The sequence below is a fragment of the Elgaria multicarinata genome, chromosome 4 (genome assembly GCF_023053635.1).
Source record: "Elgaria multicarinata webbii isolate HBS135686 ecotype San Diego chromosome 4, rElgMul1.1.pri, whole genome shotgun sequence".
Classification (NCBI taxonomy): domain Eukaryota; kingdom Metazoa; phylum Chordata; class Lepidosauria; order Squamata; family Anguidae; genus Elgaria; species Elgaria multicarinata.
In genome coordinates this window covers 107,507,319-107,528,572 of record NC_086174.1, presented here as the reverse complement: position 1 = coordinate 107,528,572, position 21,254 = coordinate 107,507,319, and the positions used below count along the sequence as shown (strand labels likewise).

The window sequence follows — 21,254 nt, the reverse complement described above, 5'->3', positions numbered from 1 at the left end:
TTGCATAATCATGGAGGAGAAATAAGCTAGGTGGCTTATTTCCCCCACCACACGTGCTGGTGCAGATTTGCAAAATTACCCTTGCCAGTGCAGCTTGCCATGTCATGAGAATCTGGAGAGGATGGCTTGTTGCCATGGTTAACAAGCCATCCAGAAGCCATGGGTCCTTTTTGCCCATGATCTTCCTGTCTGATAAGTGTTGATTGCCGTTTGTTTAGCAGTGTGTTTACAGGGCAAGAGCACCACAGAAACAAAATAGTCACATTTGCACAGAAGGATAAGCCCAAACTCCAGAGAATGTTTCTTGAAACTCCTTCGCTCTCACTTTGCTATTCCTACCAGCAGGGGTGTCTAGGTTAACCAGGAATTCATAGCTTACCATGTCACCTGAACTGGAGCTCCAGCTTGTTTCCCCCCCAAACAACCCAAGAATCATAAACCAAGAACAAACCATGGTTTGAATGACATGGAAAGTGTTGAATTCTGGTTAGTTTTGCTGCTCCAGCTGGTGGGAGGAGCCAAACAGGAGCAAAGGGGAGGAACAAAGCAGGAGCACAAGCTCATAACTCATTCTTTGGAACCCTGGCTCAACATCTCTGTTTGAATGGTACCACTAGTGTGCTATTTGGAATTTCCACTGTGTAGTGTTGCTTCCAGAAAGATAACCCAAATATAGAGGAGGAGCTTCCTTATTAAACACACATCTTGTTAATTTGAGACAACCAAGAAAGGATACAATCCAACTGAAACTAAATTAATGGGAATTTGGGGAAAGCACAGTTGCAGCAGCCTTAGTCATGTTATCATCTTTCTACAGTGAAAGTTCTTTGTGAAATTTCCCTTCATTTCAGCATAAAAATTGCACAGAAGAATTTCCCAATGAAGTACAGTCATAATATCTAACTAATGGTGGTAGTACAAAATATTGTTTACTCCAAAGAAATGTAAACTTAATCACCACAGATATACAGAGATTCCATGCAGAAATAGATAAAATCTACCCTGATCTTGATGGCAGTGAGAAAACTCACAGGAGTTCAAAGTATAAAGAAAGATCCAGATAAAAGTGAATTGCTGCTATCATACCAGTGTTACATGAACTGGACCACTTTAAAGGTCCAACATTCCTGCTTTTGCCTTAAATTGAGAAAGCTAATTAAATGCTTCAAACCATAATTAGGTTATGAAAGAGAGAAAAATCTCAAGCTGTAAGTAAATGTTCACAATTAAGTAGAAAGATGCCTGAAAGAAGCTTGCCATAGTTAAAGATAGCTTTCCCCCCCAGGGTCATGTCTTAAGAGCACAAAATTTCAAAACCTGTTTATCCTTAATTTATCTTCAGCATTAGCAATAGAAGTAAAACAAATGCAATTTAAAACCACAAATATATAGCTATACGTTTTATGGGAAATAATTTCATAGAGATTTTAGCAGTTCTATTATTGTTGCTGGTGGCTTAGACTGTCTTATTATTATTATTATTATTATTATTATTTATTGTCTGTTACTGAAAATCCATCAAGAAGCAGCTTCATTTTATTTTATGGTCATAACTTCTAGTTTCTGTGGTGACTGCTAATCATTTATTTATTTGAACTATTTTTGCACCATCCTTCAATATAAATTCCATGGAGAGTTTACATAAAAGATCATAGAAAAACAATTAAAATGCAAATACTAAGTGAATAACATATCTCAAGTTAATGTTGCCAGTGTCAACAGTATGGAAAAATAATTCTTTTGGAGATTCTTTTCCTAAGGAGGATTTTTAAACACCATTTTCACCAGTTTAAATAGTCTTAATGGAAATTAAATTGTTAAGGAGTTTTAAATTGCTATGGAGTAAATTAAGTGTGATGTTTCTTTGCTGTTTGATTGGAAACATGAGGCTATCAGTCTGCTCTCTTGTCCCTTGTATGTGAATTTGGAAATGAAATTTGACTCTTAGAATTCTGCAACTAAAGTAGATATGAACCTACACCCCCCATGTTTTTAGGGGGAGGGAGCTCTAGTAAAAAAATAAATCTTATTTTCTTTAATGTTCTGAATTCCAAGTAACCCAATTTCCTTAGAATAAATTTATTTTTAGTTGCAATCTAAATTACTTCTGGATTTGAACCTTCTGTGCATGCATTTGCACTTAAACACTATCCTGTACTGTACTCTACCGGTCACATAATTTTAGATAAAATTAAGCACCTCCAAATGTCTAAATGGCAACCAACATAACATTATTAAGACTGCAAATTTACTTAAGAATGTGACCAGGGAACATAGTAGGACCTGTTTCTGAGTAAACATGCAATGGATTGCACTCTAAATTCCCATTTGGAGTGGTGGTGTAGCACTAGGCCTGGATTTTCTAGAACATGTATTTGACTAGTGTAATAATAACTCAGTTTGTTTTAATGGTTATACAGTTCTTGCTGGTATCTCCAAGTAGCAACTCCTTTAAATACATGAATTATGCGTTCTCCCCACCCCCTGTCTCTCTCGGAAGAACACTCTCTAGGCTGGGCTCTTGAATGAAAATGTACTGCCATGGGTTAAAATAAACATTGCGAGGCAGAAATCTGTATGAACTGTACTCCAGGCTTGGTATCCAAGTCCTAGAAGTATGATTACCTAGACAAAAGTGCAACTAGCTTCTGAACAATTCTTCCACATATGTTTGGTTAGGATAGCAGTTTAACAGAGAAATCCTTATCATTCTCTCTCAGATGGAAATACCAATGATAATGAGACTCATGTATAAGAGTGCGTACAATCATAACCTACATAGTCATAGGGACCCATCCATAGCAAGGTAACTTGTTTCATATAATCAATTATCAGAATATGGATTTATGTGGAACATGAGCTCAATCTATTCCAAGTCTAGTGATGCAGATTTGGAAACGTTGTAGAAAGCAGCAATAAAAATATCAAGGGGCAAGATAAACTATTTTATGAGAAAACATTACATCTATTTTTGGGCTTCCCACAGGCATCTGGTTGTGAACAGAAGACTGGACTAGGTAGGCCTTTGGTCCAGTTCAGCATGGTTCTTCTTGCATTCTTTTGCCTTATAAAATCTCCCTTTTCTTCTTCCATTCCAGCCTTCCCATCCATATTTATTGCTGGCAGCTTATGGTTGTGTCATATATTGCCCAATCTACAGTTCTATGGATGTTCAAGTGTGCATAGAGCTTCTGGAAAGAACATCTCTCTACCCTTTTCCTATCCCAGCACTGCAAGCTAGGATACAGTTTGAAATGCACTAAATTAGTTACACTGAGAGACTATGAGCTCCATCAGATGAATGTTTCATTGCACGCTCGTTACTGGGCATTCATGGATTTTTGCAGGTCCCTCTCATGTTGTTGTCTGCATCCCACGCTCCTCCTGCCCCTTCTAGACTTCTTCACACCACAAAAAAAACACCCCAGTGTTTTAAAGACGGAAGTTGCCACTATCTTCTGCTGTGTGCAGGAGAAGCAATGGGATCAAAACGGCCCACTGAATGGGCCACGTGCAAATGATTTACTTCCTCTTTCAAAAGAGGAAGTAATGGGGGACAAACACACAGATGGAAAAGTGTTGGTAAGCAAATGCTATTTTCCCCTGTGTGATGAAGCTCTATATGAACAGTGCCTCTGGAGCAATTGCTTTTGAGTAAAAGGCTACAAAACCAAAACATTTTTCACAGTTCTATTCATATAGTCATTAGCTTCGTGAAATAACATTCTTGTAAAACTAGAGGAAATATGGGGCAAACATACTTTACCATCAAAATACACAGCTCTATGAATGCTTTCCTGGCTGTATCAAATTTTATATTTTAATCCAAATAGCTACAAAATACCACAATATATGAGAGTATCCGGAAGTAGACTGTATCCAGAGGTGCTCTTCCATGTGTAGAATAAAAGAGCACATGGTCCATGAATGAAACAAAATAACAACGGATGAGGTATGCTTCTGTTTCCCTAAGGTGTTGTACAATCTCTGGCAGAAGATCTTCCACACACAGCCTTTCACTAGCTCTTGCACAACAGAATACAGAACAGTTGCACCAACAGAATTTATTCCACTAGCACAACTTTGGATCCAGTACAATGCATTGTCATAACAGGAGTTTGAGAAATAATTTAATAATCATCTCCAGTTCAAGGTGCTGATTTTGACTTATAAAGCCTTACATGTCTCGGGACCACAGTATCTGATGGAACGCCTCTCCCAGCATTAATCGACCCGTACACTACACTCTTCCAAGGCTCTCCTGCAGGAGCCTCCTGTGAGGGAGGCTCGGAGGGTGGCAACAAGGGAGAGGGCCTTCTTGGTGGTGCCCCCCCATTTATGGAATGATCTCTGTGACAAGGCCCGCCTGCTGCCAACATTGTCATCTTTTAGGTGCCAGGTTAAAACTGCCCTCTTCTTTCAGGCATTTTGCAGCATATGATCAGGATTGTCTTTGGCTGAAGATTTTTAATTGTTTCAGATATATGCTGTTGTGCTATCTGTTTTATGTCCTCACATGAAAGGGTTTATACTTTATATAATGTATTTTAATGGTTTTTTTAAAAAAAAAATCTGGGAATTTCCCAGAGAGTTTTGGTTATGGGGCGGTAGAGAAGTATAGAAATATAATAAATGAATGAATATATAGGTCAAAACCAATACAATGATGGCAGAGTGCTATGGCACAATTCATTGTTCTTTTGCCATAAAACTGTATCCTAGCACCAGTTGTTCATCCTACAGATTGTGCAGTTTGAATGTTAAACTGGAAATGGGAAGAGATAATGGGAAAAGAGATTCAAAACAGGTTTGTACAACTATCCTGGAGAGTCCATTAGTTGGACTGTGCCAGCTGTTCTTCATGATAGGGATTGGAATTGTCTCTGTGGAAATTTTACATATGCTTGTAAACTATAAATACAATTATTTTCTTATCAAGCGACTCCTCACCCTCCATTCCAAAGCTGTTCCTGAGAGTTGTGAGACTCTTTACAGTTGCATCTGATATAGCACAAAGGGAACCAGCCTGTTGCTCACAGGGCTCTTTGGGTCCTGTTAATTATTGCTCACTGACAGTACATTGTGAATTGCACTGTTATTTCCATAATCCGGAGAATCTTATGCACTCAGATGTACACACAGGTATCTTGTTCATGTGGATTGCCCCATTCATTTAAATGGAGATGTGATCTATATGCACAAAGGAAAAAATGTGTGCCTTGAGTCCATCTAGGATCTATCTAATCCAGGACAAGATATATACACTACTGCTTTAAAACGGTTTATAAGAGTAGTGACAACTGTTAGAGCCCAGGGCACACTCCATATATAGTTTTCAAGCCGTTTTCAAAGTGTCATATCCTGCTTGGTGTAGGTATGACCCTGCATTCTGTTCACACAGTGGCTGACCAGCTGTCATGTCCTACTTGTGGGTTGTGTGTCAACAGAGTTATGCATGTTTGAATACCCTAACTTCATTTATGTGATTTCTAAAATATATTTTAGCATTCATTTTTTTAAAATATGGTCTTTTGAGAACTAATTTTGTATTCTATCATCTTACTCACTCCTTGTAATCATGTGATATAGACAGCACACGGAACTAAATCATAAGAAGTTATGTGACTTTAATAATTACTTTGTACATATTTATTAATGGCACTAATAATCTGTCAAAAACTATTCACATTTCTATTAAGCTCCTACTCCTTAGGTTTCAGGTCTGTAATTATATAATAAGAATATAATGAAAGCATTAAAGGTTATTTTTCCGGTCATTCTTCATTATTTGCTGCAACCTGAAAGTTCTCAATGTAGAGAAAAACTGGAATTTAAATAACAAGATGAAGACAAATGCTGGGGAATAAGAGTGGAGGCTCCAATAGATTTGGAAAGGATCAAAATTTGATGCTCTAGATAAGGCTTTTCCAACCTGGTGCCCCCCAGATGTGTTGGACTACAACTCACATCACCCCAGCTTGCATGTTGTTGTTGTTGTTGTTGTTGTTGTTGTTGTTGTTATTATTATTATTTATTTATTTATTTATATAGCACCATCAATGTACATGGTGCTGTACTGAGTAAAACAGTAAATAGCAAGGCCCTACCGCATAGGCTTACAATCTAATAGAATCATAATAAAACAATAAGGAGGGGAAGAGAATGCGAAAAGGCACGGGGTAGGGTAAGCAGGCACAGGGTAGGGTAAAACTAACAGTATAAAGTCCGTACAACATCAAGTTTTGGCAGATGATGGGAGCTGTTGTTAACACATCTGGCAGGTGCACAGTCGGGAGGCTTGATCTGGATTCTAAAGAAGGTAACTCTCTTTTGGAACTTTAAAGTAGCTAAAACCTGATTCAAACCTTCAATTTCACCAAGAAGTACTTTTTGAGCAGTCAATTTTCAATAGAGGCCCATGCTGTATTCATCACTGTGAAGGGATTTATTTCACATCCCACTGCCCTGCCACTAGAAACACTTGTAAGGCTAAATTGAAAGGCATCCTGAGCGTGGAAGACAGGGTGGAATTGTGGGGAGTCACCAGGACATATGGCATTAAAAAGTCACATCATGATGATAATATGGGTGAGTTGGCTCTGAGGCATCTGATTAGAGATGGGGAGGTAGAACAAAAGATATTGGGGAATCTGATTTTAGAAATATGGGAATGTTGGAACAATGAAGGGAAACTGTGTAGGTGTCTAGGTGAGAATAAAGTTTCTTCATTCATTGTGCAATGTTGCTGTGCGGTGATGTTTTCAATATGGTGAAATGTTTAATTCATTAAGCAATATTAACACATTGCAAGGACTTTATGATGTGATTGCTGGGCAAGGCTGTAGCAGCGTGGTATAATTTCAAGATGATGTGGATTAGGAAATTATGCTGCAGAGTTCTGATTCATCTGCTGAGTAGTATTACTACTATTATCAGGGAGTTCTACAGTCAGGTTTAAACAAAACCATATGCCTGGGGACAGAAAGCTGATTATTTAGATTTTACTGGACTTGTATGCTATTTGGTTCCCCCCCTTTTTTTTAAAGAGGTTTGGGATTCAAATAACATTACAATAGATGTGTGAAGGCAGAGGACTAGTGAGATATGGAAGAACAAGAATAAAGAAGTACTCATTTCTATCCCATAAAAGCTTCATCTACAACCCTCTAGATTTCAAAATCCTGTCAATACAATAGAAAATGGTAGATGTCAGTGCCAAGTCCACATTTTAACTGTTAGAGAGACTGGAGGAAATTGTTCCATTCTTTTTCCAAAATAAAACTTAGAAAGGACAGTGGTTAAAAGCATGACCTATGGTGGAAGTCCTTGGCTAAGAGTGTTCTTCAGCCAAGAACTCACTGGGAAGGGTTAGGAAAGCCATGCAGTCTTTTGCCCACACCTGTAACATGTGAATAATACATAATACTGGCAGGAATACCTGGCTTACAGGGTTGTTGTAACAGTTACAGTTTGTATGCCTAGGAAAAGCACTATGTGTAACTGTATAGTTGTAAATTTTACAAACATTAACTTGAATATAAAAATTACAAATGCCTGTGATTACAGAAACACAAACACTCTGAGAGCCAGAGCGTAACCATATTCCTATCTGTTTGGACCTAGAGTTTTGGTGTGCTGGCAGGAGCATCCCCAAGTTGAATTCCACTTAGAACACTTCTACTGAAGGAAAGGTGGAGGCAAGGTGATTTTTGCTGATTTGCCCTCCCTCCGCAGTTACCAGCATTTCCTCCACTACTGATCCAGGGGCTCTCCCAACTCTCTGGAGCAGATTTTTGAGGCACATAGGGAACTGCAGGGGGAGGTGGAAGTCAGCAAAGATTGTCTCCACCCCTGTTCAACCAGTGGAACAGGGATCAAATAGCTTTACATTACCAGAAGGACTCCTTCCATCTACAAGATGCTTTTTGTGGATCCAACCTAGTAATTTGGAAGTCAGTATGCTTATTTATTTATTTATTACATTTCTATACCGCCCAATAGCCGGAGCTCTCTGGGCGGTTCACAAAAATTAAAAACATTCGAAGTATAAAACAACAGTATAAAACCATAGTACAAAATAAAATATAAAAGCTCAACCAGATAAAAACACCAGCAATGCAAAATTAAAAATTTAAAACACCAAGTTAAAATTTATTTATAGACTGTTAAAATACTGGGAGAATAAAAAGGTCTTCACCTGGCGTCTAAAAGCATTTCATGTAGGTGCCAAGCAAACCTCCTTAGGGAGCTCATTCCACAGCCGGGGTGCCACAGCAGAGAAGGCCCTCCTCCTGGTAGCCACCTGCCTCACTTCCTTTGGCAGGGGCTCGCGGAGAAGGACCCCTGAGGATGACCTTAGGGTCCAGTCAGGTACATATGGGAGGAGGCGTTCCTTCAGATAACCTGGCCCCAAGTCTTTCATTCCTCCTCATCCATCCCATGTCCCCACAATCTTATGCCTACCCAAAGATTCAAAAGAAACAATACACTAAAAATTCTTGCTTTAATATTTTTAACTAAAATATGTTGTTATAATAACCTCATATTATGCTATTCTGGTAACAACTATGAATGAAATTCAAATACTCTATTAAGCAAGAGAAATTAGACACTGTTTTCTCAAAATGGCAGTAAGTATTCCTTCAGAGAGAAGGAAACAGCAAAGTGATTTCTGTTGTAAGTCCATATTATGATATTTTTTGTGCTGCCAGGTGATCTTTCGGCTGCAGCTTATTGCAGCATATTGATGAGTTATATTGAGGAGGGGAATTAACAAGGATGCAAAAACATTTTGTTATTAAAACCTTATCTTTAGAGCTGACTAGCACAACAGTTTGCTTATATTCTAAACAGTAATATCATAAAAACACTATGAGGAAGAGGAAAAATGGTTCACTAAAAAAAATATACAGCTACTGTATTTTACTTGAACTTTTAAGTTTTGGGAAAATGTGGATTTGGGGTTGTGATCCATGTTAATCCTACTTTGAGTAGACCCATTGAAATGAATGGGAATCAAGTTTGATTAACTGTGGTTACAACCCATGAGGTACAATAACGCAGATCATGCAAGAATGTGCTCTTTGAAGTGAAACATAAGACTAATCTACTATCTGACAGATGGCAGAAACGGGTGGAAGCAGGAAGGAAGGCAGCTCATGTACTAATGAACTCTTGGAATCTATAACCAAGACTACATGAGTTCCATAATTCCACAGCACTAAAATTCATCTTACATTGTAGAATCATCTTGGTGTTTCAAATAAATGGTTAACTATCTTTAAAGGTGTAGAAGCCGTACGAAGAGAAAAGTATAACGGCTACCTCACACATTATGCTTTATGTGTACATAAAATGCAATCCTGACTCCAGAAGGGAATACATGCATGATACATGAAGCTTAACATATGCATTTGCCAAGTACCCAGTTGCCCTTTAATGGGTGAAATGTTTTATTTATCAAGTATACCTTTCAGAAGCCAGGACTGTATGCATAATACTCTAAGGCTGCAATCCTATGCACACTTACCTGTCAGTCCCACTAAACAAGTTGGGACTTGCTTCTAAGTAAACATGTATAGGACTGTGCGCTACATAGCTGCATTATCTTCCTGACCTGTTATCTGCCTAGAATTGTGAACTTGTTCTACTCATGCCAATCCTAAATGACACTCTTGTTTTCTTATAGATCACACTTTGTTATTAAGTTTCTATTCTACAAATCTGTTTTATTATAGACCACACTTTGTTATTAAGTTTCTATTCTGCAAGTCTGTTTTATTATAGACCGACTCCAGCTTCTGTTCTACTTTCAGCTTCCATTTTGCAATGAGAGATCAACTCAACATAAAAGAAAGGGCCTGACCAACCACACCTTGAAAACTAAAATGTTGAAACCAAGCCCACATTTCACTTAATTATAAAGAGCATATAACCATTTAATCTAACTATGCTATAAAGCCATCATTTTGCAGTGTTCACTACGACAATGGCTCAGAACATTTAGTTTACCTTGGAAAACTGAGATCAGTCTAGAGCTTGCATTTACATCTAATGTGCCATGGCAAACACACAGATCCTGAGTTGCTAAAAAACAATATAAAAATGAGATGTTTTCAGCATGGCCTCCACATGTTCCCAAAGCGAATGCCATAGCAATGGGAGATGTGTACATGGACATGTGGTAAACATGCAGCTCCCTCCACTTATTACAGGGTTCACTGAGCCATGATGAACTGTTTGCAAACATCTTTTTAAATATTATTGTGTGGATCAGCCACATGACCTTGTGTATTGGCACATCCCAGTTAAAAGGTGAATTCTTGGAAAGAGCAGCTATGCAGTAATCAACACACATCAGCGGTTAACATAGCTATAATTTACCAAAGTCTATAATACAAAGGATTTTAGATTTTCCTTCCCATTCTAGGTGATTCTAAATGCTTCCTAAGTGATTAATCTTTGCAGAAGTCAGGCAAATATTAAGAAGAGGTTTTTACAGAACCCCACACAGCAAACTTAAATGGAAATGCTCCTTCTGCTGTATTAAGGGCTGGCGTTTCGCAGGCCTAACGGATAGTATGACAATGATAACGATGATGACGGAGAAGAATATCCACTTTCAGAGGTAGAGGAATAGGTGAAAACGGGCCCAGGCTAAAGACCTGCCGGCAACGTTCCGACCTTGCTTCATAGACGGGCACACAGCAGCCGGGTTTAGACATGACAAGACAAGAGCCACAGAGCCATTTTGACCGCTGTGTGACAGTGACAGCAGGCAAGGAATTGGAGACGGAGGGGAGAGGACAGGAAGGGGGAGAGAGGGAGGCCGCCTCTCTTTATGGGCTGGCTGGGGAGATGATGGAGGGAGGCGGCGGGACCGCCGGACCCAGGAGAAGAGGCGGCTGGCAGGTGTTCTCGAGCCAGGCGCGCTAACGGGATGCCTGGGCGGGAGCGAAAGAAAGAGGGCCGGCCGGCCGGCTGCGGTTCGCACCGGAGAGGGGGCGCGCGGCGGCGGAGAGGCTGAGGGGAGCTTAACAAAAGCTGGGCTGCGCGACGCGGCTCGGCGCTTGGTTACCTCTGATGCTCCAGGTCCAGCGGTATAACGCCAAGGTGTCGTTCACCACGTTGGCTATGAGGCCCGGTTCTCCGGCGGCGGGGTGACCCATGGCTGACTAGCTGGCTGGCTGGCAGGCGAGCGAGCGAGCGAGCAGCAGCAGCAGCAGCAGCAGAGGAGCCGGCAAGACGAACTGAGAATGCGCGTGGTTGGGGCTGGTTGCCGGGGCGGCTGCTGCTGCTGCCCTCCTGGAGCTGAGAATGAAATTTCAGTCTCTGTCTCTGGGTATCTATCTCCAGGCTCCGCCTCGCCACAGACGACTCCCGCGCCCGTGGGCCGGGAGGGAAAGGCAAAGCAGAAGAACAGGCGCCGAGGCTGCGGCACCTTGGGATGCACCGTAGCGCTGAGCTCGGCTTGCGTCACGTGACCTCCCTCGCTCTCCCCCCCCCCCTTTTCCCGGTGGCATCTCACTTCGCTCTTCCAGCCTGCCTGGGCTGCGCAGGCGCACACCTTGTGGCACCGCAGGCTGCTGATTCCCGTGCTGCACCGACGATAAAGAGGGGATTCCGCGAGCCTGCGCTGTGCGTAGCTTCGTTATGGCAGCATCAGGGGGTCGGCACACTGATACTACCGCATCAGTCTGCCTAACTAAACTAGGGACTAACTAAACGTTATATGTATTTGGAAAGGGGTGCTCCAAGCTCCTGCTTTTATTTCTAAGGAAAAGGAGCAGCGGGGGGGGGGAGACTCCCCAGCCAGGGACCCCTCCCCCAATGGTACCTCCTCTGAACTTTGCCACCTGAGGGAAGTAGGGCGAACAGATACAAAAGAGGGAAGGGCTCCTGCAGCTTTAATTGGTGTGATGAAGAGGGAATTTCACCAGGTACTGCATGCACACAAATGACACCTGCTGAAATTTTATTTATTTATTTATTACATTTCTATACCGCCCAATAGCTGGAGCTCTCTGGGCGGTTCACAAAAATTAAAATCATTCAAAGTATAAAACAACAGTATAAAACCATAATATAAAATACAATATAAAAGCTCAAGATACAGGAGCCCTGTCCTCCTTTCCATGTGGTCACCCTGGAGGGAAGGGTACTGCAAGCAAGGCCAGGTGGCAGCTGCTCTTCCTCCTCTCTCTTGCTCACCCTGTCCTGAGCACTGCAGCAGGGGGGACTGAGCCCACAATGCTACAATGCCACCTCCTGCTCACTCACTCGCTCTCTCCCTTTCTAGGCAGTGCAGTCTATAGGGTTGATCATGGGGACACACTAATCAACCGGGGTGGTGGTGGTGGTAATAGGAACAGAATGGGAAACAACTGTTGATTAGTGTGTCGTCCGGTCCGAACTCGGCGTCTTATCCCTTTGGCCAATGCAGTGGGAGAAATCGGATATAGCTACCCAGTGGGAGTGAGCGAGAAAAAAGTGGCTCTTGCTTTGAGGAGCATCATCCACCATCTTTCCTACAGACTTGCCCTGTCTCGCTGGTTAGGCCCCAATCCCCACCACCATGCCACTGAAGAGGAAGAGTGCAGGTGAGTGATTGAAGGGGTGAGGTGGCCTACCCCTTCTACAAGCATCCCTCTATGCTTGCCAACATTTCCAGAGGGAAATGTTGGCAAGCGAACAAGAGCAAGCAGAGGTGACTGCTCTGTGCACCCATGTTTCCTCTCTCTCTAGGCAGTGTTGTGGGCTCAATCCCCCCTGCCGTGGTGCCCAAACAGGGTGAGCAAGAGAGAGGAGGTATGCTATAAGCAGAGTATATGATTGCTTTCCCCAACACTAAAATGCAATAAAAAGTATAACAACTAAATAGATATTTGGGTGCTTCCAGATGAGGCTTTTATGGCTCCAGATTGTCATCTTCCACTCAGTCTTCTCACTCCCCCCCACCCCTTCTTAATGTGGAAAATCTGTTGAGCAGTAAAAGCCAGAACAACTGCGCAAGGCCTTTGGATTGCTAGCACAAGGAGCCCTCCAGCTTGAAGCATCCTCCAATCTTCTTGTACATATATATATAGAGAGAGAGAGGGAAGTGTTTGTATATCCTCGATGGACTCAAAAACCACACATTCAATTGTTACGAAACTTTCAGGATTTGTTCTACCTCTGTCTGGGATGGTTATAGGCATAGTCTTTTTGTTCGTAAAGAAAGTGGGGTAATGTAGGAGGAGCTGAAATGGGGCAAGGGAGCAAGTTGCCCAGGTAACAGAAGAACGATGGCAGTTGGGGTGGTAAGGGGAAAGAACGAAGAGTGGAGAAGAAGGGAGTCATGGCTGGCAAAGAGGGAAGCTCAAGACAGTCTTTAGGACCCTTACAGTGGATTCCTGCATTGAGTAGGGGTTGGACTTGATGGCCTTGTAGGCCCCTTCCAACTCTGCTATTCTATGATTCTATGACCCCATGGCAGAAGCTGTGCCTTGGGGCCAGGGCAGGCATAATGTGTCCAACTCTGGCAGCTGTGTAACTTTGCTTGAAGGCTTCGCTCTGTAAGGCTTTGTTATATCAAACTAAGGGCTCTTCCTTGTGCGAAGCTAGGCCCTTTTGCTATTAGCAAATAAAAGGAAGAACAGTAAAGCAACTTAACCATTAAATGGTTGAGCCAGAAGAAATCAGAGCCTGGGTGAATGAAATGGTTTTAACGTGCTACCAAAAAGATAGTAATGGTTGACACCGTACAAATACGTCTGGGGAGAGCATTGCAAAAAATGGGGTGCCACAGAGAAAAGGACTTCTCCCCCATCATAATCTGGTTAACTTTTGAAGCCAGGGACATCCAGAGAAGAACCCTAAAGCAGGTCTTAAAGGCTCATATGGGAAAAGGTGGTCGTTCAGGTACCCTGCTCCCAAACTGTTTCAGGCTTCATTGATCAGTATAATGCATTATATTCTAAAAGCAAACTAGAAATGAATGAAGGTCTTTCAAAACCAGAAAAATATGCTCAGAGTGACATAACTCAGTTTAAAATCTGTCTACTGAATTCTGAAATATTTGAAGCCTTGAAGTCTGCTTTACATTAAATTAACCTATAGCAAAGCCATATCTGCCCAGGAAGGACTTTTGTTGGAAGCCAGGACCTCTCTCATAAGAATGTAAGGAGAGCTGTGCTGGAACTGACCAAAGACCTATCTAGTCCACTGTGGGATCAGTGGACAACCAGCTGCCAGTGGAAAACCCACAAACACCCTCCCATTCATTTATTCAAAGGCATACTGCCTCTGAGACTGGGGGGGGATCTACACTACTGCTTTAAAGCGCTTTATAACAGTTTTGACAACTGTTTGGGCCCAGGACACACTGCATATACAGTTTTCAAAATGTTTTCAACGTGTTTTAAAGCGCTTTAAAAGCAGTAGTGTAGATCCCCCCCCCCGATGTATAGCCATCATGTTAAGTAGCCTTCTTGTAATGAGTCCCTTACTTCCTCCTGGATCAGCCACTTGCAGTCCTCCTGGTCCTATATAATCACAAAATAAACAAACAATGATAGCACATCCGATTAATAAATTTATAGATTATAAACAGATTTTAAAAATGTGAAATGTTTTGGCATAAAATGGCAGCTTCAGTGATGGGTTGACATTTCATACTGAAAAGTTTCTCATTTTTAAAGTGTTTATCATTTTTAAAAAAAATTATAGAAATATAAGCTGGATGCGCTATCATTAATAATTTGCTTTGGTTTCAGAGTGTTGTGCAATGTGCATTGCATCGCCTATATAATGGTTTATCCTGTATCATCATGCAAGAAGGGCAAGAGCAGAGTATAGAAGTGGTTGGCTACATCTCCACATGAACTGTATCTATATCCTTAGGCTGCTATGGCCATGGCTAGATCTACCGGGTCTAGCACGACGGAGGGGGAAGATTCTCGCGATATGGTTAACGCGAGATCTCCCCCTCTGTCTACACGTGGTGCCCAACATCCCAGGAAGAAGAGGACACCGTGCCTGCCATTTTATTTTGTTTTTAAAGGAGAAGGAGTGCACAAACGCTCGAACGCAAAATGTAAAGGGAGCTCTGTGTCCCATGCCTGGGTCCCAGCTCCTCACGATTAATTGCGAGGAACCTGGACAACCCGCGATGCCTGCTCACATGTTTCACAGTCTAGGGATCATCCTGAGACCGGATGAAAAAGTGGTCTAAAAGGGTAGGGCGATATCCCGGGCCAAGGAAGGGATCATCCTTCGCTGCTCCTGGGATCCCCTGTGCGTTATGTGAATGCACAGGGGCGATCCCTGGGACATTGCCCCGTCTAGCCATGCCCTATAACTCAACTGACCTAGATTTCCACTCACTGGAAGCTAGTGCAGGTTAGTAATTGAGGCACATCCTCTCTTGCTTTTTAAATGAGGACTTCTATTTTGATTGGCTGCAGCGGAAGTTGGGGCAAGCTAGCTAGAGCTATATAAGGAGGCAGACTTACAAGGAAGCACCATTCTTCAAGTGTGACGAGCCCCAGTGACAAAGCATCAGCACACAAATAAATTAAGCACCTGTGTGAGGTGACCGGGTTCCAACGACATAATAGTCAACGGTTGATTAAATAGTCCAAAGTAGACTAAATAGTTCACCATTGACTATTGTGTCATCTGGCAAGCATTTTCCACGCAACGGTTGGTTATTTCCCTGAAATAACCAATGCAAATGAACAACAGTGTGCAGAGTTGACAATCTGCAAAACCATTGATTACTGTGTCATATGGCAGGCTCCGCTGACTATTTCACATGCCTACAGAGTCACAAGGCAGGAATGGAAGAAACCCCTGCCACTCTTGCCCTTTGGTGCTCTGTAGGCATATAGCATTCGTCCCAGGAAGCATGTGGGGAGCTGCCGATTGTTCCCAGGACGTGCACAAACGGAGATCGGGGTGGAGGGATGTAAGGGTCTTTCCTATGGCTGCAGCGTCAAACTGCGGGAGAATTCCCACCCCACCCCGATACCTGAATCCCATTTGTGGGTATCGGCAGGGCATGGAGGGAGACACTTGCTGACTTCCTCCATGCCCTGCCAATATCCACAAATAGATAGCTGTGGGGGGTGGGGGGAGAGATATGCTCACCTGACTCTGTCACAGACAGCATCATGTGAGCGTCTCTCTTCCCCGCCCTCTGCTATCCATTTGGAAATGGGGCCAGGGGGATGCCTCCTTCCCCCTGACCCCATTTCCAAATCAATAGCCCGGCGTGGTGGAGGGAGACGCTCACATGACACTGTCCTTGTCAGTGTCAGGCGAGCATATCCTTCCACCATGCCGGGGTGGAGGGAGATGTTTGCCTGACACTGTCAAGGATATAATCAAGGATGGGATGTGCATGTCCCAGGGAACATGGGGCCACCATGATTGTGCCATGCGGCACTGTTTCTCATGAGAATCCCCCTTTGTGCTGGGTCGTCCCACCATCAGAACAGGAGGAGAGTGTGGTGCCAGGTACTGACAGTGCAGTGACCCAGCACGAAGGGGGATTCTCATGGGAATCAGTGCTGCTGTTCGGTAGGGAAGACAGAAAGGGGTTGGGGGTGGGCAATAGTCAACTCTGTACACTCCACAGATAGCTATTTAGGTGGTTACCCAAGACGAAATGATAACAGTCATCTGTGGAGTTGACTATTAACACAGAGTTGACTACTGTGTCTTTCAAACATGGCCTGTTATTACCATTTACTTATTTATTTGTTAAGTTCACTAAGGTAATTATTTAAATCCATAAATCATCAGATGAAGCCAGAGCAAGGGCACAGCAAAGGTAGCTAAATTCCAGAATGGTAACCCTTTACAAACTTAAAGTTGCAAGCCAAATCCTAAGAGGGAAATACAAAGGAACTTAATGCTCTAAATGATTGTGGTCCAGAACAGTTGGTCATGAAACCAAACAGAGGGCAGGTGACCTTGGACTGAATCCTAACTGGTGCTGCTCAGGACCTAGTGCAAGATACGTGTGCTGCTGGATCAGTTAGAAACACCACAGTGCAGTGATTGCTGATGAAGCTAACAAGATCACTAGAGATAGTCAGTGTAGAGATAGGCAAAGAGGAATCTTTCCAAATGCTGGGTAATCAGTTGGATCAAAGGCAGCCAGAAACCTTTCCATCCATGGGATGCTATCTTTCCTAACCTGTGGCATTGCCAAGCATCAAGCCTCCCGTCATCTTTGTAGATCAATGACCAAGGCCGGTCATTTTGCACCCTAGGCAAGGTGAGCTACTTTCACCACCACCACCCAAAAAAATGCCAACTTTGATTTTTAAGAACATATGTTTCCTGCAAAAAATAAGAAGCACAAAACTTGAAACTGCTAAATTTATTTTAAAGTGCAAGAAATACATCATCCCAATTATAGCAACACCTATGGGTCTAAAATGCATTATTTAATAGGAATATCACCTCCAAATTATCCCCCCCAGCTCACACACGCGTGCACACACACACTCAGCATCACTCACTCCAAACAAACACACGCATGAACACATGCATTCACTCAAAGATCCCATGCACCCCATTCACCCATACATTCTCTCTCTCTCTCTCTCTCTCTCTTTTCTGGGCGCGTTCTGGAAGTTTGAACGTGGAGTTGCCCCACCCCCACCCCAGCGTTCCTGGCTTTGCTTTGGCTGGGCGGGCGCGGGGCACCATCTCGCCTGCCCAGGCCCAGCTGAAATCTCAGGCCAGGCTGGCTCACAGCCAACGCACGTGAGTGCTGCGCTGCACCCGGCGCCCCTCTTAGCTTGGTGCTCTAGGCAGCTGCCTGAGTGGCCTCTATGATAGCACCGGCCCTGTCAATGACAAATATCTCTTAGTGAATAGCTTTTATTATGCAAGCCAGAGCCAGATCAGCCATACTTTGGGTTTCAGACAGAATCTGTATACAGCAACACAGAGCTCGGTTCTCTAATCAACCTTGCAAACTACTAATTAGACTACAAGAAGCTACCATTGATGAATACACTATGTTAAGAAGTTGCAACGAAAACTGGTGTCAGCCAAGAGTATGAAATCTGAGTAGCCTTTCTAGGTCCACCCTCAGGGCCAACCTTTTAGAATGCCTTCCATCCCGAAGTTGCTCCTCCCTTATAACATAACATCTGATTCTTGGGTTTGTCACTCTCAACCTCTAGCCCACCATAAGATCCAGTATACATTGTTTACTCGGGAGTTTCAAAAGGCTTTTGACAGGGTCCTGAGCAAACGTAATGGTTATGGAATAACAGGAGAAGTCCTCTTATGGATCAGTGAATAACAGAAAGCAAAGAATAGGAATAAATGGTAAATTCTCCCAATGGAGGGATGTAAATAGTGGGGTCCCACAAGGATATATATCAGGACAAATACTTTTCAACTTGCTCATAAATGATCTGGATTAGGAGCGAGCAGTGAAGTGACAAATTTTGCTGATGACTCCAAATATTTTGAGTGGTTAAAACAAAAAGGGATTGTGAGGAGCTCCAAAAGGACCTCTCCAAACTGTGAGAATGGACATCAAAGTGGCAAATGTGCTTCTATGAAAGGAAATGTAAAGTGATGCAGATGGGGGAATCCCAACTTCAAGTATAAATTGATGGGATCTGATCTAAGAGTGACTGATCAAGAAAAAGTTCTTGGAATTGCGCTGGACAGCTAGATGAAAATATCATCCCAGTATGTGGCTGCTCTGAAAAAGGTAAATTCCCTGTTAGATATAATTAGGAAAGGAATTGAGAATAAAACTGCCAAGACTCACCTTATAGAAATCTATGGTGCAACCCTACATGGAATACCATGTAAAGTTCTGGTCACTGCACCTAAAAACACACACATTGTAGAGCTGGAAAACATGCAGAAAGGGGTAACTAAAGGGGGTGGAGCAACTCCCCTATGAGGAAAGGCAACAGTAATTCATTTATACATTTATATCCCACCTTTTTCCCACCTTAAGGAACCCAAGGCGGTTTATATAATCCTCCTCTCCATTTTATCCTCACAACAACAACCTTGTGAGGTGGGTTGGGCTGAGAGTCAGTGATTGGCCTAAACTCACCCAGCTGGCTTCATGGCTGAGTGGGGACTAGAACTTGGATCTCCTGACTCCCAGTCCAACACTCTAGCCACTACATCACACTGGCTCCCATGAAGCTGATTGGTGCGAAATTCAAGACAGATAAAAAGTACTTCTTCACAGAATGCCTAGTTAAACTATGGAATTCACTTCCACAAGATGTAGTGATCGCCACCAATTTTGATGGCTTTAAAGGGGGATTGAACGAATTCAAGAAGGATAAGGCTATCATTGTCTATTAGTCCTGATGGCTATATGCTGCTTCCAGTATCAAAGGCAGTATGCCAAAATACACCAGTTGCTGGGGAACATGGACAGGAGGGGGCTGTGTACTCATGTCATATTTGTGGATTTCCCATGGTTGGCCACTATGTGAACAGAATGCTGGATTAATTGGACCTTCATCTGATCCAACACAGATCTTCTTATGATCTTACATTGTTAACTGAAACTCACCTTTCCAGTTCTAATGCTGGGAAAAAAGTACACACAGCACTGTAGGAGGGAAGGTGGAGCTGGGCTGAAAAACCCACCAAACATGTGTTGGTACATCTGCAGTACTTAGCTTGAACACTCAGAGAAACTGAACCTTAGCTCAAGGCTATATGGAAGCTATGTCCCAAGATAGGTGGGGGCTGGCTGCGGTTACTCAGTGCAACATCATTCATTACAAAACATGGAAGCACACTATGTGTATTGTGAGAAACATAAATAAACATGGGCGAAGAATGAACATGCAGTTGTGCAGTTCTTTCACAGACGTAGGGTAAACTGGGTCTATAACCTGGTTTACACGTAACAAGCCAATATAAGTGAAATGCACTGTTGATTTTTTTGTGGCAGCAGCCAGCACCATTTTGAATATTCGAGCAGTGGCAGGAGTACATCATAGCTGGTCACATGCAACCCTGCCATGGTTTCATTGTTGGGGTGGCTAAAAATTCAAGTTCTTATTACTCAAATGAGGTCTTTGCGTCATTTTCTCATGCCTTGGCGGCAGTCATTTCCTTGGTCTATTGATAGGCTGCACACATAAAAACTGCAGAAAACATGGCTTGGACAGAGGTGGCAACTACCTCCCCTTCGCTCCAAGATGCATCTGCATGAACCTGGCAGAGAGCACACTTGAAGGCCTGTGTTGGGGTGATAACGGCAGTGTGTATGTGTGTAGGGAATCATTCCTGTCTGCCACTATTGTGGCTCGGGTCCAGGTTATCTGAGAGACTGTATTCTCCCTTATGATCCTGCCTGTACTTTGAGATCTTCTGGAGAAGTCTTTCTTTCAGTCCCACCATCTTCACAGGCACGCTTGGTGGGAATATGGCAGAGGGCCTTCTCGGTGGCTGCTCCAGTGCTTTGGAACTCTCTTCCCGGGAAAGCTAGACTGGCTCCCTCCTTGATGGGCTTTCGGAAGCAGGCAAAAACTTGTTTGTTCCAGCCGGCCTTTGGAGAATAATCTGGTCCTCCATTTATGTTAAGGACTTGTAAACTGTTGTGTATTTTAAAAGTTTATGTTTTAATATTGTATTTTTTTTAAAAAAAAAAATTTTTTTTGTCCATTTCTTTTCCTAGATTTAAAAAGTATATGTTTTTAAATTTTGAAAGGCCACCTTAAGGCCCAGAATTGGGCAAAAGGCGGGATAATAATAATAATAATAATAATAATAATAATAATAATAATAATTCTATCTGTACAGTAGTATTCAGCAGTTTTTCTACATTATAGTTTTCCAGTAAATTTTAGAAACTTTGTTCCCTAGAATATGAGGAGGAAGCACTGATGGCCAAATGTAGGATGTTTTCAAGGCACTTTGTAGATGAAATTCTGTATGCATCATCTACACTTAAGACACACCTCCAATAAAACAGGAGTTGAACCAGATCATCTGCTTGGTACTTTTTCTGGTAACAGTATCAATTCGTTTCACAAAAGGATATAGACAAGATCCTCAAAGAGATCCAATCCTTGCCCTATTTAATTTGAGACTAGCATTAGATGTCCTACTCTCAGTCCCATAATTATGCAAACTCAGAGATGCACATGGAAGAGATAAGACCATCTTGATAATGGTGCCAAGATTCTGGAATACCATCCCAGTGGCCATCTGATTAGTTCCCTCCCTTTATAACTTATGATTTGTTATGGCGCATGCCG

The 21,254-nt window shown here is 42.6% G+C and overlaps 1 protein-coding gene across 1 annotated transcript in view; it reads right to left on the bottom strand.

Moving 5' to 3' along the window:
- ELOVL4 (ELOVL fatty acid elongase 4) overlaps positions 1–11,250 on the bottom strand; it is a 45,091-nt gene extending 33,841 nt beyond the window's left edge. The window contains exon 1 of the mRNA XM_063125794.1: positions 11,078–11,250. Within this exon, the coding sequence (XP_062981864.1) occupies positions 11,078–11,168 (91 nt within the window). The 5' untranslated portion in view covers positions 11,169–11,250. The remainder of the gene's footprint in view (positions 1–11,077) is intronic.
- Between the last annotated feature and the right edge of the window lie 10,004 nt (positions 11,251–21,254).